At 41.9% G+C, this 25,422-nt stretch overlaps 1 protein-coding gene across 1 annotated transcript; it reads right to left on the bottom strand.

Moving 5' to 3' along the window:
• Nucleotides 1–5,007: 5,007 nt before the first annotated feature.
• Nucleotides 5,008–19,898, bottom strand: LOC121705384 (dual specificity mitogen-activated protein kinase kinase 6-like). The gene is made up of 12 exons (XM_042086331.1): nt 19,590–19,898; nt 11,493–11,556; nt 11,271–11,319; nt 10,941–11,054; nt 10,562–10,681; nt 10,258–10,374; nt 9,679–9,727; nt 9,099–9,226; nt 8,767–8,844; nt 8,448–8,587; nt 8,114–8,159; nt 5,008–7,835 (listed from the first exon to the last, which is right to left on the bottom strand). Exons 1-12 carry the CDS (start codon nt 19,606–19,608, stop codon nt 7,758–7,760), a joined length of 1,002 nt encoding a protein of 333 aa, XP_041942265.1. The 5' UTR covers nt 19,609–19,898; the 3' UTR covers nt 5,008–7,757.
• Between the last annotated feature and the right edge of the window lie 5,524 nt (nt 19,899–25,422).

The following is a 25,422-nucleotide window of genomic DNA, read 5'->3' as shown; positions in this document are numbered from 1 at the left end:
ACACATTGCAGTACACATAATTTAGTTTGCCAACCCTCTGGACATTCTCTATGGCCATTTAGGGGTATACTTCATGCTGAGAGCATGGCTAAAGGCTTCAGAGAGGACTGGGTAATTGCAAGCAATTACATTGCACTAATGTAACTAATTACACTGTCATTACAGCCCATTAATAAGTTGTGTTGCTAATTTGGTTAACTGACACCTTAGCAACAACAACAGTGATGATCTTCGGTATGACCCCCCATCCCTTTCCTTGTAACTTGCCCCGCACCTAAAACTGTCCTAGCGCCAGTTGCGTAAGGATATGTTTCAAGTGAGATTTATATCATATTGACTGGGTGTCTTTACAGGAATGTGTTTTTCGGTCGATCTGACAGATGTTAATGTACTACACCGTTGGAGGCAGACACAGCAGCTGGGGGTCTATATGCTAACCAGCTCTGGAGCAGAGAGTGTCATTTCCCCCCTTTTACACTGCAAAGGACTTGGGGGAAGGGATGGCTGGTAGCCAGTAGCAGCTGGAAGATGGTAGCAACCATACAATGACAACAGCATGTAACTGACTCATCAAGCCAAAATGATCAGATAACACAGACCAAGCCGTTTAACATCTGAAGTCACCGGTCAGGTTAAAAACTGACCTGTGTACATTTGGAACGCAACCTAGACTTGATCCAGGGAACATTCTCGGAAACTAAGTCATCCTGCTTATGTTGGGGTGGAAAAATAATCTCAATGAGATATGAGGTCCTAATGTTTTGTTTGCCTTGTCATGTCTATTTGAAACACTTATGTTGTCCGGGTGACCGCAGGCTGACCCAACATCTGTTAAGGACATTTCACTCGTGTAGGGGTCATCTTAACTCCAGCAGCCCAGTGCATTACTGACCAGGGTGCGCTGTTAATGTAGTGAGTTACTGGTTGTAGAATTTCATGTGTGGTTTGAAAGTTTCCTAAACTTTCTGTCAATGTTTCTTTCTGTCATTTTAGACATTTGGTGCAGATGATCATTTGTAGACATTGTACATTTGTAGACATTAGACATTTTCCCTTTTTGCTGATTCCAGAATCCCTGTGCAGATGACAGCCTCTCCCACTCAATGCACAGCAGGAAAATCAATAGCAATGTGCCAGATTAGCCAGAGGTCACAGATGGAAATGAGCTTATGTAATCAGACTGGACAAGGATATAGGTTCCCCTGCAAAATCATTTTTCAAATCAATATTTTCAGTCTATTTAATCTGTCATAAACTGGAGTAATATTGGTCGGTTCAATTTCATGTCCAGATGTTATCTCTGCTCAAACTTAATGAGCCAGGTGGCATTATGATTTTCATGACTTGTTCACATGTGCAGCAAGTAAAGGAACATGCTCTGCCCTGTAAGTCACAACAGAGCCACACTGTCAGCCACACTATCTGCGTACATGTTGCATACAGGGGCGGATAAATTATGCTCTGATCTATGCACAGGAATATGTGCATGTGGCTACTAGTACTCCCACAGGAAATGGTACCAAGGCCATCAGAAGAAGGCGATGAGTAGGCAGACGAAAGCGGCTAAAAACAAACAGATTCATCAGGAAAAATGTGCTCTTCTTGAGGATCAAACAGATCCATCAGGAAAATGTGCTCTACTTTAGGATCGCAGCTGTTCGGCTAATGGCCACCACACTGTTTCCTCCACTTTGTGTGGGAAGGACTGTTGTTATACTGTATGTCACCACTAGTGACCTGTTATGATTTTAAAATAACCTAAATATTCAGAGGTTGTAAGTAAAAGCATATAGCTTTCTTGGGCCACATTACAGTTCACCAAAGTGTGAACCTTTTTGACCATAACAGATCTCTGGTGAGACCAATTAGATATTCTCGTTTCTGATCCTTTGCTTTTGTCCCATGCTGGTTGATACCAGTCACGTGACACAGGTAATTCATAAAAGTCCTAAAAGGGTTTTGTGTTTTTCCATAGTCACACACAACTGCAAATGTTAACTCATGCAGAACCATTGGCTCTGCCATCCTGCTGTAAGCAGCCCCACAGTCATAAACAAGACTATTAATACCCTTTTGATTCCGTTGTCTGGAATAATAGCTAGACGACTGCTAACACAGCATGTACGGCATTTAACCTTCGACATGTCCGCAGGCCCTCAGAGGAGGCGATGAAAAGGAAAAGATCTTCCAGATGTTTCTGACTGCTATTCCTTCGCAGCATTGGAACAGTGCCGTCAATGAGCCACACTAATAGAGATATCATCTCGTTTATCGTTTCATCACTGACCCCCAACACCCCCCCCCCCCCCCCCACACACACACACACACTCTCCCCACTCCACCCCCCACTGTCAACATGTCTATGTAAAGAGAACCATTCAAGTGTTACCCAAGTCCAAATTATTTGCCGCGGTGAACCACCTCTTTCCAGCAAACACTGACACACCAATTAAGGACACCTGATTCGGACGCATAAATCTGACACACCAATTAAGGTGATTCGCACCTGATTCGGACGCATAACTCTAATATAGACACGCACGCACACACACGCACACACACACACACACACACACACAACTTTCGGACAACAGACACCGTACACCACTGCCTTCAGCTGGACACACGTAAACACACAGATGGCTGAATTGCAGGAGGACTGGGTTACGCTCCTTCGTTGATATGTCATGGAAAGTTGCCATTAAGGGCAGGGGGTATGACTGCGTTGCTGCCCCTGGGGCTCCACTATCGCATCTCCCTGCTGGCTATCACATTCAGCTTTTGCCCCCAGAGGAAAACATCTAGTGGCACGGTTTTAGCGCTTCTCAAATCAGACAGAGCCAAGTGAGCTAATCCATGTATTGCATGTCCAAAAGCTCTCTATATCAATTTCTGCACCCTTGGAGCCAAGGCCAGAGCACTGAACAGGAAGATGTCCTAATATAAGGCTCGAGGCTTGGGGAACATGGGCATCACGCTTCTTGTATTCTAGATAAGTGAGGAAAATCACAAAGGAGTCCTTTAAAGCGACATGCTTAGACCACTGACACCTTAATATAAATAACATGTATGAATGGGTAAATTCACATGACCTCAGTTTTTGTAGTTTAGCACAATGCAAAGGTCTCCTTCCCAGTAAAATGTTTGTGTATACAGACGTTCCCTTGCAGAATGCGTCTTATTCATAGAAGGCCATTACTGTCCCTATTGTGTCTTTATGGCCAGGCTTCATAAAGAACAGCACCTCCCTTGAGGCTTGGAGACATGGGAGATTTGCGTAACAGTATAATTCAGAGATGTAAAGTGCTGTCTGGCATGCAAGCCAAAAAAATTTTCTTTTGACCGTTCACTTTCTTTCCAAGTGTCCCTAGGCCTCTCTTGAAATGTCTCAAACCTGGAGAAGAACTGAACATTATGTCGGGCCTTTCGATTGGACCAAAAACAAGGTGTATTACAACACTGGTACCTTAGTGTTGTACCACATGTATGCATGGCATGCGGCGTTGCTGGCAGCCACAACTCCACCACCCCACCCACACACCAACTCTACCCTCTTAGGACCAGTCTGTTCCGGCTGCGTCTGCAGTCTACCCGCGGTGCAACAGATCCCCCCTCAAGCGGTTGCATAAGAGGGCCGTACACTGTGCAGGCCACCCTGACGGAGCCGTATCTGCTTTCAGGGATGCTATGTGCTGTCTCCACTGCATCTGCTCCCATGGTGCCGAGGTATGGGTCCCACAGCAAAGCTCCATGTGTGCCATACCCCATGTGTCCTGCGATGGGTATGAGGCGATGAGGAGTGTAGGGTGAAAATGTCTGTGAGGCCCAACCATGTAGGGCCCGTGGAGGGTAAGCAGAGCTAAGCATTTGACACATGATGAGATGTGATGAGACATTAAACTCATGATACCTTTAACTAAGTCAGGACATGTAGCTGACTGTGAGCATAGTAAAAGATTTCATTTAGCATATGTGCAATGTGGGCTGGAGTCAAGGTCACGACCCTTGTGTTGCTGTCTGGTGCCATTCTAGCAGCTGAGCTGAAGGGAGATCAGTGAGATCTGAATGATCAGAGATCTTTTAGGGTTAATCAAGAGTGTAAATCTGAATTTCTAAGCTGGCTAGTTAGGAATACAATCAGGAATACAATGTACCGGATAGCACATCACAGTATTCCTCTTCTCTGCTGGAACACCGGTTATGCAAAGTGTACTCTTTATTCCTTATATTACCAACACGTTTACCTTCTAATTATTCTTATGTACCTCCTTAACACTTTAATGGTTGACAAAAAAAACATTGCTACTTAAAACACTATATTGTCATGGAAGTAATTTGATGGGTCCAACTGGGAATAATCCAGGCAGAAAAGGGGCTGCTGTTTTGCTTCGGCTTAATTTGGCACCCAAGGTTCTAAGCCTTTATTCCGAATTCAGCTGAATGTCATGAATGGATGATTGGCATATCTTTATTAAGCTAACATCAATGTCAATTCCTTCACACAATTATTTGGGCAAAACTGAGCCAATACAGAGGCAAAACAATAGTTTTCTAAAACATTTATCACTGTTTATTTGAACAATAAATGTTGACTGATATCAATGAACAATTCTGTCCTTCACCGACATGTCCTTTCAAGAGTGTAATTTTAAGAACAAGTCAACAGCTAATTATAGAGACTTAAATGAAAACTAAGGCGAATTAAAAAGGGGCACCTGATCCGATCTGATTCCTTTAAGAAATCAAGACGTAGGATTTAAGCCGTGACCCATGTACTAATCTCTTCTCACATTTCCCCCCACTTCTAAACCACAGCTCATGGACATCGCCAGTCTTCTCTTTGGTCCCTACAAGATGTCTAAAGGTGGCATAGCTACTCAGGAGCAGTTTAAAGTAGGCAGAGAAAGCTATTCAGCTGGGCACCATAAAACACTGGTTCATCTTTTAAAAAGAGTGTGAGTTTAAAGTAACCTGGCCTCGAGTGCAGTGTGTAAGAAAGCTGGACCATTTGATTGAAGTAAACATTTATTCCATCAAAATCACGTACATATTTACACAAAAAAATCTCAGTACACACCCACACATACATAAGATTACTGCCCATTCAAAAGATAAAATAAAAAAGAAAAGAAATAGATCATAGACTCTATGGAGCGACTGGCCCTCCCTAAAATTCCCTCCATAAAAATTCGGAAATACAGTGCAAAAAAAAAGTTCCGTTCACTGCGACTTTCGGAGTTGCACCCCAGTGTACTTGGACAACGCTAATGCCACTTCTGTACTTTCTACGAGAGAGAGCGACGCTGAAACTAGAGAGGGAGAGACACACACACACACACACTGAAGACATTCCGAGACACGAGAGCAGAGCCAAGAAGGGACAGATGAGAGGACACACACTAGAGCACGTGGCCAGGCGAGCCGCGGGAATAGACAGCACTGGACACTTCCATTCTTCCCCACCTTTTGCAACAGCTGCCTCTTAGCTAATCAAAGAATGGCTTAAAAATGCCCCTCTTCGAATTTATGAGCCAATTTCTGAAGAAAACAAAAGAGGCGGCATGTAAATTCAATAAAAACACATGCTTGGGTCATTCCATACAAACCATACCCACATCAATTAATTGCTAACCAGTCTTTATTGCAGAATAAAGCCGTTCGTTTTAAGCAGGTCACCTTCCCACTGTTCAAGTTTGTCAACGTACGTCCCCTCTTCCTCTCCAAATCTCAATTGTGGAAACGGCTCATAAAGAGAATGAGGTAGAAAAGCTGCTCCAAGGCTCACTGCGACCAGCCCTGTACTCTTCGATAAGGCCTGACGGGACACACAGCGGCCTCAACAGACCACTGCAGCTTCTTTGTGACGCCATTTTGGTCGTCCCTTCTCATTCACAAGCATCATCGTTGCAATAGAAGCCACCGACAAGAGAGACACCATCCACTGAAGGACATGCCTTGACACGGCCCTGCTGTGCACCCATGACTACATCGACCAAACCACCGACGAGATATTGGGGGATGGGGAGTGCCACCACCTCAAGCCACAGTCATGATCCTAATTGAGAACATGGTTGCGTGTGAATGCGTGTGTGTGTGTGTGTGTGTTTGCAGGTGGGACTTGGCTCCGTGGTTCTGGGCTCTGGAAACACCTGAGAGACGGTTGCAGCAAACAAGTGCCAGGGAGGGAAGGGACTCACTGGGGTCATTAGTGTGTGTTATGGGTTTTTTGTGTGTGTGTGTGTGTGTCGCACTGCGAATATGCGAATACATAGGACAGAGGACCGTAAGCGGCTGTACAGCAGCTTAGTGCCTGCATCGCTCCACAGTGCAAGGTTTTCTCCATTAAAAGGTTCATCATCAATAGTAATTACACATCTTTCACACAGCAATCAGTCTCAAGCACACAGGTAAGGCATCAGGTGCCTCTCTTAAGGGCCTCAAATTAATTAATGCACTCTGAAGGACAAAAAAACAAAACAAAACAAAAAACCCCAGAAGAATCAAATATAAGGAGAAAAAAAATAGGAGAAATGGGCCAAACAGCAGTTGTCATAAATACATTAACTGCATAACACTGACATGAGAATGATAATCTATATAATAATTATAATAATAATAACAATTCCAGTCCCTTACTGTCCAGCATAAAGAGGTGTATTTTTTGGTGTAATCAGAGAGGACTGCAGGGGAGCTGAATGTCTGATGCTAGTTCTCTTCTTTTTCTCTTGTGAGGAACAAAAGCGCTACAAGCTGGGGGAGGGGGAGGGGGAGTGTGTGTGTGTGTGTGTGTGTCCGTCCCACTGATTACATTTTTGGGTGTGTGTGTCCGTCCCACTGATTATATTTTTGTGTCTGCAGTGTAACCGAACACAAACCAGCAACCACTAGGACCTCTACGAATCACAAAAAATATATATCTGAAAAGAAAGAAAATCTGTAAGACCTCTGCCCTTCACAGCGTGTGTATGTCTGGGGTGGGGCATTTAAAATTCTATAAATCCTAAACAATTCCATATTTGTAAAAGCATAAAGACCATAACCCTGCACGTTTCCATATATTTTTTTGTTCTATATAGTAATGCAATGCACTTGGACATGTACCTCATATGCACACAACCGGTTTTGAAAAAGGAGATGATATTAAGTAAGTGCATATTTCATCACACAAATACATGTATGAAAGTAATCTATGTTGGTTTCATGACATATGATGTCGATGTCCATGCCCACGTCACCCATGAATGAGCCAGCTTTGCCACCAGTAGCAGCAGCAGCAACAGCAGGGCCATCCTAATGGACAGAGACTAGAGGTCACAGCAGAGGAGAGGGTGGGGTGGCAGTGGACACGTGCTTGGACGCCTAAAGTCCTGGGTGAGCATAGCAACACAGACACGCTCTTTCTCTCCCACGTTCTCTCTTTCTCTCTCTGACGTCCTACGTTTCAGCTGGGATCTTTTCCAGGGTGGAGAGTGGGGGTGGGGGTAGGGGTGAGGGGCCTGAGTCTTGTGCTTGGCTTGAGTGTTCACTTTGGGAGGGTAGGTTTTTTTTTTTTTTTTTTTTTTTTAATTTATTTTATTTTTATTTTTCATTCCTGCTGGCTCCTGGAACTCCGTGGCCTGTGGTGGATCAGTCCTGCCTGCCCGAGCGAGTGCCTAGGAAGGGCAGAGAGGATGGTGAAGGCGATGGCAGCAGTGGTGGTGGTGGATGTGGTGTTGTTGTTGCGGTGGTGTTCCGGGAGGCTGAAGTCAGTGGCTCAGTCAGACGCCCAGAATATCCTTAACGAAGCTAGCCACATCGGTCTCTTTGGAGTCGTGGAGAGTGAAAAAGGGATGTTTCTGTGACGGGACAAGGTAAGAGTGCGTCAGAGATGGCGCAGGGGTGGGGGGTGGGACTTGTGCCGGAATCACAAAACTCACGTGTAAGGACACGCGTGCCAGTACACACACACACACACACGACAGTGTGACCGCCTAGTTCAGTCTGTCCTCTTGTGGACACTTATAAGAAATACAACTTTCAAAACCTAATCCTGCTCAGCAACCAGAACATACTTCTTTTAGGAACAATACTGGTTAAAATTAAAGGAAAAACAAACCAAAACCCTTCAACCTACCTTTAATTCTGAGTAGGCAGGCCTCTCTTGTGAATTTTTCTTTAAGCTGCAATGACAAAACAAACAGGATTTAAAAATGCATTTAGTCACAAATCAACGTAGAAAAGCATTCCTGTCAGAGAACAACATTGGCAGATTGCCCAGAAAGTTTCCACACTGTATTAAGACAATAAAAAAAAATGAAAATAGTGACTGTCAGCACATTTATAGTTATAGAGCATGTGTGCAACTGTGTGGACGAATATAAAGGCCAATTGTGACTCCTAATGGCCAAACAACAGCACAGCTCTAAGGACAGGAAAGGGAGGAGGAGAGAAGCGATTGGGGGTCTTACCACTTGGAGGTGAAGTCCACAAACTCGGGGGAGAAGCGGTCTGCCGGGAGCTGGGGGGACGGCTCGTCCACCACCTGCTTGAGCTGCTGGAACGGAGTGCCCCACGACTCGTATGGGAAGCGCAGGATGGCCAGCTCAATCTGACGGACGGACACAGCGAATTATGTCAGTATCATTTTGAATGCAGGAGTAAAAACATTATTTTGAAAAAGAAATTGGTTGATGATCAATGTTCCAGGGTGACAGCAAATTCATGCCAGGATTTGTTTTTAAACAATAGATAATGGTATAAAATAAGGGTGACTCCAAAAGTACGAACCAAGGTAATCCCTAAACTCCAGATGTCTGATTTGACACTGTAGCCCCTCTGATTGAGCTCTGGGTTGATCCTCTCCGGCTAAAACAGGAAAACACAGCACACAGTTAAACACAGACACATATTTATCTTTCTGCAAAAACCTACGTATGTAGTCTCATCTGCTAGTTTCTGTTTATTATTATTTTAACGGTGCCATGATCGTAAATAATAAGACTGCATGTGGGTCATCTATAAATCTAATGGATGACCCACAGTTGCAAAGCAAAACTATTTTCTGTATTACAATACAGGATGCTTCTAATGAATGCTTTCTGGGTACAAGTGAGGCTCACCGCCATATAGGGTTTGCAGCCGGCATCCATGGTCTTGGCCACAGAGTCAACCAAATAGCCACTGATTCCAAAGTCGCACATCTTCACCTGTCCTTGAGTGTTAATAAGGACGTTGGAGGGCTTGACATCTGTGGGATGTAAAAATCAGCACACACACAGATGAGCAAGACACTATGCAGAGGCCTGTAAGGGCTAATTACAGAGGAACTGATCACAACTAAATGGCACCAATCTGCACTCACTGTTTGTAGGGCTGCAGCTATGGCTATGCAAGTGGTTCACTGGTTTAAAACTACAGCAAAATGTAGCAAAACAATATACCTCTACATATTGAAGATATTTTTGATTTTAGGGTTGATAAAAGGCAGTTATATTTACACAAACAAAAGAAACATAACTCATTGAGGTGCATTGTGTCATGGACACACAGAAAAACAAATCTTGGTAGATGCTAAACACTTTCATACTGCTGTTGCTCATGTCCAACATAAAAATTGGGCAAACAAAAAAAAAATACATAGCCAATTAAATATTCAACAGGGCTATTCCAGAACATTACCCTCACTGTTCCTCTATTTACCTCTGTGTATCACCGATATGGTATGGAGATGATCCAGGGCTTTGACAATCTAGAGAGAGAGAGAGAGAGAGAGAGAGAGAGAGAGAGAGAGAGAGAGAGAGAGAGAGAGAGAGAGAGAGAAAGAGAGAGAGAGAGAGAGTGAGAGAATGAGAGAATGAGAGAATAAGAAAGAAAGTGAGAGAAGTTGACAGGAAGGAAAGGTGGGAACAAAAGGGAATGAGAGACCGAGAGGGAGATCAGAGAGGAAATGGTCGCTTCTGTACTAAGCAGCTGCTCATGACTAAACAGTGAGTCACTTCTACACTATGAGAGACTTGTCTGGTGATCTGATAGAGACCTGTGACTAACATCGGTCCAACATGCGCCTTGTTTGCCTTGGCTTATTTTTATTATGAAAACGACTCAGAGTAGCTACAAAACACAACTTCACACCAGGCAGAGGGTGATTCATATGCAATGTACCAAAACCACTCAAAACACTCATTCATGTAAATTTTAAATGTAATGTGGAATTTAAGTGGAATGTTTACTACAACAATAGTAAAGAGCTGAGATTAAAAATAGAGGAGAGCATGTTACCGAAATCGTGATCTTTCCTAAAATGTCCTCTGGGATGGTGGCCCCCTTCTCTATAACCTTGGTGTAGAATTTGTCCAAAGACATGTCCATTAATTCCATGCAGATCCAGACATCACCCTGGCAACACATACAGGTGGATTAAAAAAAAAAGACAGAAATAGAAGAACAGCAGTCATAATAAAGTACGTAAGAGGGCTGACTCAGTTTATGAGGCTGTTGGTAAGGACCGCTTTTGCTGCACTGTGCCCATGAGGGACACATGCGTTTGGCTGAGAAGGCCGCGCTTGTTTGCTGAGCCACATACCTCTCTGAAGAGGGCTCCGTAAAAGGTAACCGTGTACAAACAGTCCACCGTTCTCATGCAGATGTCCAGGTCCATCAGCAGCCGCTTCTGCTCCTGCGAATTCACTGTGGCTCGAATTCGCTGGGGTGGGGAGTAAGCAAACATTGAACAAAACAAAAAGTGCCCTGTGGGAAACAACAACCAGCTTTCTTTCAAAAACACCACACAAAACACTGTCCTGCATCAATGTCGAGAGTGCCTGCCTTTCTGCAAATCAAAAATTGTGACCGAGGGCTACACCACATTCTGTGACGTTAAGGTGTTGATACAGCCTGTGAGTGCTTGACCACTGTGGAGTTGAAGTGGAGCGCTGGCTGCCTGCGTAGCGGGGCTAACTCACCTTTACAGCCATGATGAGGCCGGTGGGGACGTGCCTCATCTGGTCAACCACTCCGTAGGCTCCTCGGCCCAGCTCCGCTATCTGCTCCAGTTCATCGGCATTCACCACCACATTCTGACCGGGACAGACCGCCACGGAGGACACATGGCCCAAAAGGAGAAGACAAGAGTTTAGATTGAACACAAGCTGAACAAAGAGGAAGTATATCCGTAATGACACTGTGAAGGGGCAGAGGATTTTAACACAAATGTATGACCAGAAACAATATCCAGACAAGCACAGGTTGGGGTGGGGGGGTGAATGTGTATATTGTTACAAAAACCATCGTACCTTCTCACCAATGGTCACTTTGGCCTTGGAGTCAAGATCTCTGGGGGGCCTGGGGGGGGTTGAGCAGAACGGATGACACATAGATATTACCATTCACACTGAGGATTCAGTCAAACATCGCTTCCATAACAGCCATCACTGTGCTGGAGACCAACACTTAAACGACCATCTGAACCTAATAAACTGAGCTTTGATACTGTACAAGAGCCTCTTATTACTTACGTTGGTGCTGGAGCTGGTTGCTGGAAGACCTCATCATTGATCTTGAGATTAACCTTCTTTTTCACTGTGAAAAAGGAAGAAGGACAGGCAGTCAATATCTCTGATGGCAGAACAAACAAATCTGAGCAGTGAAATTCCAGGTGTGATGCGAGTGTTCCAAGGATGGTTACTGAAGCAAGCTGCACTGAAACATTCTCCTGCACAAAGCTAATGTGACTCAATAGGTAACCGGCGCCGAGGCAGACGGTAGTAACGACATCAAATAACAACATGGATTGAGGCAGAAGGGCTATGGCTGATGACATTTCAAACGCACAAGGTTGTTTGCAATGACAGCCATGATTGGATGATGAGTAAAAGGTCTATGCCTGTTGGTAGGTTACACAAAATTGCTAATACTGCAATGAATGTTCGATAAATCAAGATCACAGGCTACTAATGGAAAAAGACTGGAGTACGCAACCCATACACTGGGCATTTTCGCAAAAGGTTACAAAATACATCTGTATGACGTAGTGTTGTCACGATACCAAAATTATGACTTCGATACGATACCTGCCATAAAGATCACGATGCTTGATACTAAAACGATACTACGGTGAAATCCTAAGATATCTGGAGAAGAAAGGACTCATACCTCCTCCAAGTGTATCGAGTCATTTGTGTTGAATTTGGTGCACTTTTGTAGTGTGTAGGTCAATTCTGGGTTCTAAACTTCCTACATAATTATTATTTTTTAAGTAAAATAGTAGGCCTACTTTCTGTGATTAAGTCCTTTATTGTTTGTTACAGTTAATTTACATTGTGTTGTGTTTTGGCAATAAAGTAGCTTTAAATAGCCAAACTAGGCTAGATCAAGGTCAGTGTTAAAATTACTGCATGCAAATCACTGAATGCTATGCAGAGGGGCCTAATCTTTAGGCCATCTGATGTACAGTATAGGCTACCCTAGGCCTTCCCGTGTTCATGGGATTTCTTTGACAGTTGCAAAGGGGAAAATGTGAGGATAGTCTTCTTTGCGCCCAGTGTACAAGTACGACGTTCCAACCACTCAGGTCTTCGTCAGATAGGCCTACACCATTACCTGTTGCAATATGTCTGTGTGCATTCCTACATTAGCCTACGTCTATTTCTTTGATAACATGATTTGCTACCACGTAACAATAAGCCGCTATTATTATTATTAGGACTCAACATGCTGCAGTGGTATTAAATGCTGTGGGCTTTAATTAGCGCATTCCGGGTAGCCTATCCTACATCTGGGCAATAATTATTGAACAAATTGCAGTCTACATGCCATGACAAATATTACCAGTAGTAGGCTCCTGACCGAACATGAAATAGGCCTAGATCATTTACAAGTTATGGTAATGTTATTCTGGCGTGAACATTGCGCTTTCATCACGTTAGCACCCTATGATTACAGCTCGTTATGTCTCGTCAAAATTCATTGATGAAGTAAGGTTCGCTTTATCCCAGAGAACCATACTCGTTTCACTTAGGCTAGACTAAAACATAAGAGAAGAACTTGGCACTAGCCATGTAGTCGTGTTTTCTATAGCATATTCGTTAACCTGTCGTTCTTTGAACTCTTTAAAAATGTTGGGATGTCTGCGAGGTGTTTAGCCAAGTTCCATGCGTAGCCTACTGCTTTTAAATGACTGTGTACCTTGCCTTAATTCGCGATGTATCCGAAATAGTTGCAGATTTCACTGCACCTTTTGTTTTATCCACAAGGCCTAGAACAACTGTCGGCAAAGAACTATGTTAACGTTGGCTGCGCACTCACTCACTGCTGCCTGCTTGACACGCCCACTTGCCTAGATGCGTTTTTTGCGTGAAGGCACCGTGATTCCTTTTTAGTATTGATACACCGTGCAACACTAGTATGACGACTTGATTGTGTAGACAGAAACTAGTTTGATTTAATATACAATAAAACATCACACTCAAGTTTCTTCAAATTAATGGGTTTCAGTTGGATGGTGGTGTTGTTGTTGCATTCATTATAAGCTCTAGAGTTGTTCTCTTCTGGTTGAGAATGCATGAGGTGAATATACTTCTGCATTCCAAAAACATTGTAAAAAAAATAAATTAGGAGGAATAAGTTAAGTGACACGTCCATTATTATTATTATTATTATTATTATGAGTTTCTCCAAAATCAGCCAGTTAGTAGCTACTAGCTACCATTTGTCTTAAGATGCTTTGTGAAAACGGCCCTGATCAAAGTTCTCCAGCATACCTATTTTTACAACCAACCACTTGCACAAGCTTTTGTGACTCAGCAAAAAAAAAAAAAAAGGTGTTGCTCAACAGTCAACAAGTCCGGTGTACATCCAGGAACAGATACAAGTTCTACTGGGGTTTGTCAAGGTATTCCTAGGAACACAGAACACTGTGAAAACTGTTCCCGTTTGTGCATTTTCCTTCTGTGTACCCTACCAATCACTACAATCAGTTCAGCTCTTGTTTAAAGAGATGCTGCTCAGTGTTTCCCACACATGAAAAAAATGTAAAGCTCTGCTACAATATGCAAATTTATTTCCTGACGCCTTGGGACTTTTTTGTTGTCATCATTCCTCCCAAGCTCTGTCACTGCACGCAAGGTAGAATGCGGCTCGGGCTGCATCTTTACGTCTGAGCTTGACCCGAGTCTGATAGTGGTTGCCCAGCCCAACCCTCATCTGACAGGCATTCTGTTCATTATGACGGCCAGGTAGATTGTTTTTTACACACAAACCCCATGACGTAATGTCATCAACTGTTCTTCACACATAGTTACCTTGCAACTGCACCTATGGTTAACGAGATTGCTAACCAGTAATAAGCTTAGAATTCTAGCCTAACGAAGACATGAACAAAAGTAGGGATGCAGATATATCGGCCTTACATCTTTATTAGCTAATATTTGCCTCGTTGACTGGCATCAGCCTATTAGCAAATAATAAATGTATACCATTGGCAGTGGTTTATGTAATGCCACATCAATGTGGCAGTAGCTAAATGTTATGCTGAGAGACTCAAAAATAGTTCATGATTATCCTTTATAATGAATATTGTTTTTTTCTTGGCCAACACCGCGCTCTCCCGATTCTTCTCTTGTTTCTTTGTGGGTGCGTAATCCAGGGAACTCATAAAAAATAACAAATGGTCGCACTCCAAAAATCTTTTCTTGCTTTTAATCCATTTTAGCACAGGGGTTAATTGACAAACGTTTCGGCCTGATGGCCTTCGTCAGTGTGTTACCATGAATATTGAATATTGTTTCCCTAACACTAAAGGGTATAATTAACAACAAAAGCAAAGTAAACAAACAAAAAAAATCTGTGCATCCCTTTAAAAATATTAGACCTAACATTAAACTTTACACTTCAAAGCCTTACCATATTTTGCTTCGTGTCCTCAATCATTGAGCCTATGTGATGCACCATGTCAAGTAGACTGGACCTGCCTAATTAGTACTTCAAAAGCGACATGTTAACTGCCAAGTTAGACGTCTTTGGCTTATGACCAAATTTGACCGTAACTGTCAAACCCAACCCAAATGGTTAGATCCTGACGAGTTTGAATTGTGTATCCACCCTCTAATACACACATGGCATTTTCATAGACAGTTTGGACCTCACCTACTAATGAACCTGCTGTATAAGTGTCTCTTGTTTTGATTATCAGTAGCTTTCAATTGGGCATGGTAGTGAAAGACATAGTCTGATGCAAGACACTATCCACACCAACACAAGACTGGGAATCATGGAAATCGTGGGAATCATGGGAAAAGGAAACGAACAGCAGAATTCCAGACGTGGTATGTCAGTCTCCTGAATATGTGCATTGTTCTTTGTTGGGTTGGGAGGGGGTTGTTTTGTCTGCTTGCCTCAAAAACAGTCACATAAAAAAAGTCAACATTTGAGAGCGTGCATTTGTAATTAATTCTAGGGACTGGATCTCATAACTTACACTACATTCAAATGGTAGTACTAGGCAAAGAGGTAAGAGAAAACTTTCCCCCTCCAACTATTCAGTAACAAGGATTTTTTATGCAAAGACTGGAAAGCAATAACCATCCTTCTCAGAGACTTTGGGTTCATACAATCGTCTGCTGAGGGATACTTTGCATGCTGACTCAAAGCCACACACACACACGGACGCACGCCCAAAAGCCTTTGATAGCGTCTCACAAGTGTTAACACCCCTCGTAAGAGTTTCCTCCCAAAACACCCATCCAGGCTGTGAAACCCCCATGTGCTTACCTGCGCGCGCGCGCACACGCACACGCACACGCACACGCACACGCACACGCACACACACACACACACACTGAAGCAAGGAGGCAGGTGTGGTGCTCACAACATAGAGGGGTGTGGCCACTGGCACACCACACCAGCACACCAAAACAATTCTGCTCCCGGCCCTTAAACAAACACGAGAAGAACGCAGACATAATACCATGCATACAGGCTCCTGTTTGAAGGGCGCAGGGCAGATATGGGGGACCCTTCAACCTGGACGGGTGCAGTGGAGGATAGGGAACCCTCCCAACCCACTACACACAGTGTATACACACAAACACACATAGCTCCATTATGGCAAAAATCCTAATCAAAATTATTTTGGTGAATATTGAGATCACGATTAGATAACATGATCACTCAATTATTTGGAATCACCTTACATTTTCTAAATGTTACACAATAAAAAAAAAAATGAATGTAAATAAACAGGATATACTGGATATACTTGGAACTCAAGACAAAACCTGTTGCCAAATAATCACTGTTTCACTATCTAATCACTCATTTATGTTCTTTTCAAAACTGTTGGAAGTCATAATGGAAATTCAATTTTGATTAATTGCACAGCCCTAACAGAGGTCTCAGTGGCAAGTCTTCGCACTTGACTCGACCCTAGTAGGATAAGGTTTATTTTAATGTCAGAGGTGCTTTGTTGGGTGAAAGGAGGGTGTGTGTGTGTGTGTGTGTGTGGGGGGGGGGGGGGGTAGGCCTACATTTCACAGCCATTTGTCATTTTAACACAGAGCTCACCTGTTTAAGTCATGAGAACACTGAACATATATCAGCGAGAAGCACTAAAGAAGAGTTTAGCAACAGAAAATACAGGACTTTAAGTTAAGAAAAGAGGGCATACTAACACAATTGTTGGTCTATCGCTTTGGTCTTTCAATATACCTTGTCATCTATCAATTCACTGAGGAGTAAAGGGCTGCTCACATCAGGAACAATAACTATAACCATAACGATAAAAGCATCCACACTAACGATAAGCAAAGTTTCTTCTTGTGTTAATGAATGTGATGGCTAAAATTTTATGGATTCTGATTGGCTGTTAGCTTTTTATTGTTCTCAAAATCACTCTGAAAGTGATCCCCAACTATATCATTCTTCATGTTGTTATAGTGTCGTTATAGTTTGTGTGTGAACGTAGTCATTCATATTAACGAGAATGATATATTTTGTTTCATAGTTATCGTTCTTGGTGTGAACGGCCCTTAAAAGGAGAATTCCGGTGTGATATTGACCTAAAGTGTATTGAAACATGATACCGAGTGTGAACGTAGGTATCATAGCCCATCTCGGCTTGTCCCCTGCACTCCAAAATCTGGCGCTAGTTAGCCGATGCTACCAACAGCTTTTTCAATAGTGGTGGTTCGGCATCGGGCTAGCCATGCAACTAAATCACTATTTTACACCCATTTACGAGGCTCAATGTATCTCCACACTTCATTGGTAGACTTCCGAGGGCCCTGACATTTAAAACGAGACATTGAGAACTTTGAAAAAGCACTGGTAGTTTACTTACAAGACGATTTATACAGACAGTATATAAGTATATAAGTTTAGCGTTTGCAGCCATCTTGAATTTAGTCACGATAAGTCGAGCAACGAGTAAGAATGAACAGGTATGATAACGGATCAGATTCCAAAAATAATTCAGTGGAAATGCATGGATTCCAGTTGCTGCTACTGGAAGAAACTGGAATCCATGCATTTCCACTGAATTCTCCTTTAAGCCACACTAGTTGACTCAGAATCACATGACAGGCTATGCGTTCTACAGAGTTCACTGGAACCACAGCATTTCTGGTACAGCATGTGGCGAGTAAGCCAGCGACATGGATCATGATTGAATGAAATTCCCTTGAAAAACATTGCTCTGGCTCCAGGAAAAAACTACAGATCTAGGCCATTGTATTTCCGCAACACAAAGACAGATGCCTTTGACTACTATGGTGAAAACATGTAGGCTTAAACGTCAGACTGTATTGCTGCTACACCTCAAAGTCTCTGTACACACAGTACAAACAGGCAATATAATACAGCTTCTGCCTAACTATGGAGCACAAGCAACACAATGCAGAGCATGACAACAGATTTCAACAGGTGACATATCATGGCCAAGTAGTATCTGATGCAATACCACTTATGATAACTTTTTGTGCTTGCACCAAACCTTAACAATACTTATTTCAGCTTAACTATATGTTAAAAACCATTTCAAACATGGGTGAGTGACAGTGCTCCAGGAAATCTGAATAAAAGCACCATTATGATCACAAGAGCCAAGTCACTTTAAACATGTTCCACTGAAAACTTTGAGGCTTTGGAAGAACATACTTGATAGCACAAAAATCAGATTGAGAAAACTGCAGAGGCAATGCCGTGGTAAACTAGGGAAAGCTGCAAACTCATAACACCCGCATGCCCATACAGGTTGTTCATGTCCATACCGCTTTCTGTTAGCCTAGGAGGGCATTTGATCGGGCATTCCACAAGGCCTATTTACTATCTAAAAGCAGATATTAAGAGAAGTCAGTTAGAATATAAATAAAGTCATTGCCAAATTTGGTTTTAACTGCTTGCGTTAAACCTCAAGATAAAATTCGCGCATTTAATGCGACAAATCCTGAGTGCTTAAAACACTGCGAGGTAAACAAACAGCAATCAAATCATAAACATCCCACTTATACGTTTCGCCTGTTTAATGTTACATGGGAATCAAAACTAAACCTAGTGAGAACAAATGTTGAAAAGGTCAGCTCTGATATTTCATTTTGCATGACAGATATAGTTTGATATTCCAATAGCGGAAAGTATTGCAGGAATGCGAGGGAGTCGACGTCAGTGGGCTGCATTTTCCTTTTTTTCTCCGGGATGTTTCGGTTACGGCAAGTATTTGGGAAACGTAGGCTAACTTACCATAGCTGTCTACAAATAGTTTTGAAAGTAGCTGGACAGCCAATGTACTAAATTCGAACATAGAGCACTACAAAACAGATAAACTTGCTTTTGCATGTTTTCATAAACCCAATAAGTGATCACTTGCCTCTAACAACGTTTTTAGTGTGCTAAATACACGGCTAACTTGTTACACTGCTAATGATAGTTAGCTAACGGTATAAGTTTAGCTGGCAAGTCATCACGTTGTTTTAGGTGGATACCAGGCCATTTATGACAGTAATCTTAAACTTGCTCAAACCTGCAGACCACCAACACCTTACATGCATCTAATCTGATGTATTCAACAAATCATCAAGTAAAATGTGTTCAATTAGTTGGTAATAAATTTAAGCATGCAAGATTTCACAAGAGTCCGTATTCATCCTAGCTCAGCTAACTTGGCTATCTAGCTGATTTTCAAAGCTAGCTTGAAGTTAGCTTAATGACCAGTGCTAGCAGCAACTGACAGGTAACAGGTCCATGCTTAAGCTGTGGACGTTCCACACAAATTTGCAGGGTACGGAGAACAATCAGTGGTGTGTGATAACACAGACCAAGCCTACATATTTGTTGATGTTTTCATGAATCCGTTGTCGTTACACTGGACAACTCGAATGCCATGTTAGCTAGCTAGCAAGCAATCCAGCCAGCTTGGCTAGTAGGTTAGCTTACTAGACTTAAACTTCTGCTTGCAAAAAGCAATTAAAGTGCTCTGCAAGCACAGATGAACGCAAGGGAAACGAATCTGCACTGTGTAAACATGCATTTAAATGTATCTTCCCTACAGTGATGCACATGTCAATGAAATAAATCCTAATGCATGATTATTCCAACTTTGTTAAAAGGCATGAAACTCTTACCTCGCTTCGGCAGAGACATTTCCCCTTTACTGTGGTGGAGGGGGAGGGGAATACAAAAGACTTCGCGTTCTCACTCCATCTCCCCCTTTCGGACGAGAATGTGGTCCAACTGAGCTACAAGTTCTTTTATGTAGTCTTGATGCTCAAATCCCGTCCCTCCAGCTGACAACTTCGGGAAATAAACGGAAGTGAGGGTTTAACAAATTTCACTGGTAGTTTTTGGGAAGTTGTAAGCTCCTTTGACGCTCTTAAAGCTAGCGTGCCCATGAAAAGATCGGAGGGCTGTTACGTAGCCTACGTTTTCCTATCAAACTTAAAACATCACTCATCAGAATTCCAAACATGGCACAAATGACGTAGGGTAGTCCCCGTGTTGTTTCGAAAGGCTACTGTAGCCTATTTTTATCCTAAGGGCAATTCCATGCAAAGGTCATCCTTTTGATCGAGAATTACACTCTTTTTACATCATAAATATGGTGTGCAACCATACAGAAACAAAATTTTTCACATGGTAATATTATACATATTTAAAAAGTGTATAAATGGACCCAAGGTTCAAACAAATTGTGTCATTTGACAAATTCCAGATTGACAAGAGAATGGTAGAGTAATGTCTATGCTCAGCTTGCCTTTAAGAGCACAACTCCTTACATTTGAAAAGGCTTTTGTTTTTAAGTCATCAAGTTCCATGGCCATGTCACATCCATAACGTTTTATAGGAAAAGTTTATGCTACACATTGGCTACAGTGTTGATGCGACAATGTCCATAGTGTCTGTGCAAAACTGATTTATATCAATGTAAAGCGTGATGACCAAATTGTGCCCCTTTCTTACTTTTAAAACCTTTAATGGTGCGTTATGGATGTGACGTTATGGATGTTACATAATGTGAATTTACAAGACTGGAGACTTTGTTATACCTCAAAGCCGATGAAACGTCTGTTCTAGTGGCATGTCAGTTTCAACGCATTTCACCTTATAGTCAGGGGGCCTATGTGGTTTCTGTGGGATTGAAATGTTAATTTTTGGAGAGTGGTTGGACTGTCTTTAGAGGTCATTGAACATATACCTCAAAGCCGATGAAACGTCTATTCTAGTGGCATGTCAGTTTCAACGCATTTCACCTTATAGTCAGGGGGCCTATGTGGTTTCTGTGGGATTGAAATGTTAATTTTTGGAGAGTGGTTGGACTGTCTTTAGAGGTCATTGAACATGGAGAAAAATGATGTCTCCATTTTTTTTACCTGTTTTAACCCTATTTTTGTGAATTTGTATATTTCACTATAATTAACACCATACATTTTGCCTAAATCACTGGCTATGTTGAATAAGGTTCACAAAACAGTTATTTTCTTATTTTTAACAGTATGATTGTATGTCAGTATTATGATTGTATGTCAAACAATTAGAGATAAGATCAATAACCAATCAGTTTCACCAAATACACATACTCCATTGCTGAAAGATAGCAAAATCACAGAATCACAGATGAGACCTCAAACAACATTTAATTCATTTACATATACACAACATATTAGATATCACCTCCACAATTTCCTCATCAAAATCTACAACTAGTCTACTAGACCCTATTCCTACTCACCTTCTTAAGACTGCTCTCCCCTTCCTAGATAATGTTTTGCTTTAGATTATAAATAATTCAATGCTATCAGGGCATGTACCACAGTCGTTTAAGACATCTGTTATTAAGCCCTCCCTCAAAAAACCTAGCCTTGTATCGATACTGGTCTTCCTGGACCTCAGCGCTACCTTTGACACCATAGACAATGACATACTACTTAGGCTTGAAAATTTGATAGGCATCAAAGACTCAGCACTCGCTTGGTTTAGATCAGTGTTTTTCAACCACTGTGCCGGGGCACACTAGTGTGGCGTGAGAGATCATCAGGTGTGCCGCAGAAAATTACCCAAATGTCACTCACTGGTCCAGAAAAGCAACTGTTGCATCAAAGAATTTTTAACCACATACTCTCATTGATTGTATGATTGCACTATTTGTGGTATGCAGGCATTGTACAACGGGGGCCCCATATCCAGTACAGAATCATCACATATCCAGATCAAAACAACAATTAAATTAGATATAGTCACCTACAAATGAAACAGAGGGCGCTTGTTATATTGAGCAGGTCTTGCATAGAAGCCATAATAAGGCCATATCTGTGTATTATTTGAAATTTTAGGCTATGGTATGTTTATTTTTTCTTCACACAGGATTAGTGTGTTAGTGTGCCGTGGGACATTTTAAGTGTCAAAAGTGTGCCGTGGCACAAAAAAGGTCGAAAAACACTGGTTTAGATCATACCTTCCTAACCGTCAACAATTTGTACAGGTCCATAATAAACCATCTACCCAGATTATGGTAAAATGTGGAGTGTCTCAAGGCTCAGTACTGAGGCCCCTGTTGTTTAGCAGCTGATACATAACTATACCTCTCCATAAAACCTGATGAATTAACACCGTTAGCCAAATTTGACACATGTATAAGAGATATAAAGACATGGATGTCGAATAATTTCCTGCTTTTGAACTCAGATAAAACAGAAGACATGGTTTTAGGTTCTAAAAAGATGAGGGATATCCTATCCACATCACAGGCTACATATAGTGATCTTCCACTGACCTCATCCACAAGTGTTAATAACCTAGGAGTTATAATTGACCAGGACCTAGCACTAAGTAATCACATAAAACAGATCACCAAAACTTAATTTTACCATTTAAGGAACATTTCAAAGATAAGGAAGTCCTTATCCTTACCAGATGCCGAGAAATTAATGTTTTGTCATCTCAAAGATAGACTATTGCAATGCTATTGCAATGCTATTATGCTGGCTGTAATAATACCTGTCTAAAGAGCTTACAGCTTATACAAAATGCAGCTGCTCACACACACCAAAAATATGAACATATTTCCCCCATCCTAGCATCTTTACACTGGCTACCTCTTAAAAGTCATTGACTTCAAAATATTACTTATAGTTCTTGGTTGGTTGCCTGCATTGAAAGAGGACACCTCATGAAGACGCTCTTTTGTCTGCTTCTGACAGAAGAAGCACTTATCTATGCTGGCAGCAGCTGCTGCTGAACAAGTGTCCCTCTAGATGGACTTGATGCAGTTGAAGGTGTTGCTGCAGGTTCAGAAGATGGTCTACCGCGTCTTTTCTGAAGACACTGAGTCCTGCCTGCTTCACATGATTTCTAGTAGCGAATCTTAGCATGCTGCAGATGCTCACTGTTACAGGTGGATTTGTAGCAGTTCCTGTGCCAAACTGCTTTGTTCTGTTGTAAAATAACTGCACTGTAACAATGTAATCGTTGGCTGATCTGTGATACCCATCCATACTCTCTCATGGACAAAAACAAGAAATTTGGCATATGTCTCTAGTGATGGGTCATTCACCAGTCCACACATATCTGCCACTGGATACATAGCCCAAAATCTGTTTCTTTTAGAATATGTGTGCCATCACCTGACTAACATAAAGACACACCTCAGAAACTAGACTGTGCCACCATGAATTATGAAAATGTGCTTGCTTAAATGTAGAAGGCTAGAAGGTCACTAATATCACCAACCATGAAGAACAGAGCACTATGTGCTTCAAGTTATTCGATATTCTAAATTCTATCACTGCCAGCTATCAACAGCCAACTGTCACTGGTAGTCAGGGATGGATTACTGCACGGGCCTACCGGGCCCAAACCCAGAGGCCCAAGGAGTCAGAGGGCCCAAGCCATTGCATGGAATCATTGCCTCAATATCAACACATCATATCAACACATAGGCTATGAATCTGATTGAAATAAAGTATTGGCCATCCCCAAAATGCACCAGAATACAGGAAATCACATCAAATAAATAAAAAAAATGTCCCCCGCAACAATTAGTGGGGGGCCCTTAATACATCTGGGCCCAGGGGCCTGAAAGTTCATAATCCGTCCATGCTGGTAGTGTCTCTCTTTCTCTTTCTCTCTCTTACACACACACACACACCTGTCTGTTTGTCTAGCTGATCCTTTACCCTTTCTTTTCTTCACACTTACATAGGCTTCGGAAGGCCTTACAGACTTCAGCTGGTACTATGTAAAAGTCTATTAAACTTGATTTAACAGAGATCTCTACACTTTGTGCTCTGAAAAAATGTTTCATAATGTTGTATTGTTTATGTGGTCCACTTTTGCACACTACCTTGTAGAATATCTTTGCTTTTTGGCACCAAACCCTATGCTATAATACCAGCAATGTGAGATTTATGGACAAAACACCAAATTTGACCTTTTCCGAATTTGACCTTTGATTTGGGTCCTTCAAAACCTTCAAAAAAAATGGAGACATGTTTTTTTTTTACTCTTAAGAACCCCTAGAACAAAGATATAATACTCTCCAAAAATTAACATGCGAATCCCACAAGCCCCCAAATTAGACACATAGGCCCCCCTACTATTAGTGTTTAGGCCTACAATTGACATTTCAAAGATTATTAGGTTGATCAAAACCACAAGGAGGCCTTGCCTTACTATTAGCAAAACAAACATAATATTAAAATACCTCCAGTGATTAGCCTAGCCATAGCCTATTTTCAAGTGGCCTAATAATGAAAATCTGAGCGATTATCTTCCTGTAACTGTCATACTGTTGTTGTACAGTAACTGGATTATCGTGTTAGCTGGTGAAAATGGCTGACTTTGCATCTGGAGTTAACATAGCAACCTCCTTGTGTTGCAGATCTGTTCAGCCTGCCGCTCACGTCTGCTTAACACAGTTTAATTTTAAATGTGACGCGATATGCCAGCATTTGAAGTGTCAGGTCCTCTGTAGCTAATACCCACAGAGTAACATTAATAACGGCAGCAATAAACTTGATGTACCGCATAGCGGTACAAATTATGATCGCCTCTCAGTCCTGCATATTCTCTTCGCAAAAATAAATCACGCTTGTCAATTTGTCTCCATCTCCTACTCCTGCAACTCATGTGCATGGAAATGAGTGTGTGCATATGTGAGTTTGCTTTTGTTTATAAGAGTGTGTGTGTGTGTGTGTGTGTGTGTGTGTCTGTGTGTCTGTGTGTGTGCATGTGCGTATGCGTGCCTGTGTTTGTGTGTTTATGTGTGTGTGTGTGTGCGTGTGTGTGTTTCCATGCGCACATGCGTATGCGTGCCTGTGTGTGTGTGTTTATGTGTCTGCATTCATGTGGGTGGGTGTTTGTACATGTGTGCAAATCACAAATGAGTGGGTATGGGTTAGGTTGATGTGGGCTCTTGAGACTAACATACCATAAATATTTTGTCATCTTGGGTGCAACGGTTCAGGTAGGGCTAGTTATTTAGGGGAGTGGCCACCAAGTTTCATGTTCCCTGGTGTTTCAGTAACCCGGGAATCACTGACCAAAATTGATGACGGTAAAAAAAAAAATATATATATTTTTTATATTTTAAATGACTTGTTGTCCTGATTCTTCCTGTGGATCTTAGTGGGCACTGAGGAAGAAATAATTTCATCGCTAGTTTTTCATGATTACTATTTCAATTGTTTTATATCAAAATTCACTACTTAATTATGTGTTTTATGTAGTTTGACGAGGACTGGTTCAGACACGTCACATCCATAACGTGAAACAGTCACATCCATAACGCCAGTTTTTATAATGCATTACGAAAATGACACAGTTTTAAAAAACACACTTTTTGTGTTCATTCAAGTCTCCTACATGCTACATATATCATAGTTTCGGCAGGTTCCTTCAAAATTCACAGAGTTTGTAGAAAACCTGTAATCTCTCACAAAAGTGTGTCCATTTCATGTCACA

Source organism: Alosa sapidissima, chromosome 3 (assembly GCF_018492685.1).
Source record: "Alosa sapidissima isolate fAloSap1 chromosome 3, fAloSap1.pri, whole genome shotgun sequence".
In the NCBI taxonomy this organism is placed as follows: Eukaryota; Metazoa; Chordata; class Actinopteri; order Clupeiformes; family Clupeidae; genus Alosa; species Alosa sapidissima.
Note: the sequence above shows the minus strand (reverse complement) of the source record. Positions and strands in the feature narration are given on the sequence as shown.

Coding starts and splice junctions, on each gene's coding strand:
- LOC121705384 (XM_042086331.1), bottom strand. Junction 9,227..9,678: donor CATATCGGTGATACACAGAG/GTAAATAGAGGA, acceptor TACATCCCACAG/ATGTCAAGCCCTCCAACGTC. Junction 7,836..8,113: donor CTGCCTACTCAGAATTAAAG/GTAGGTTGAAGG, acceptor GTCCCGTCACAG/AAACATCCCTTTTTCACTCT.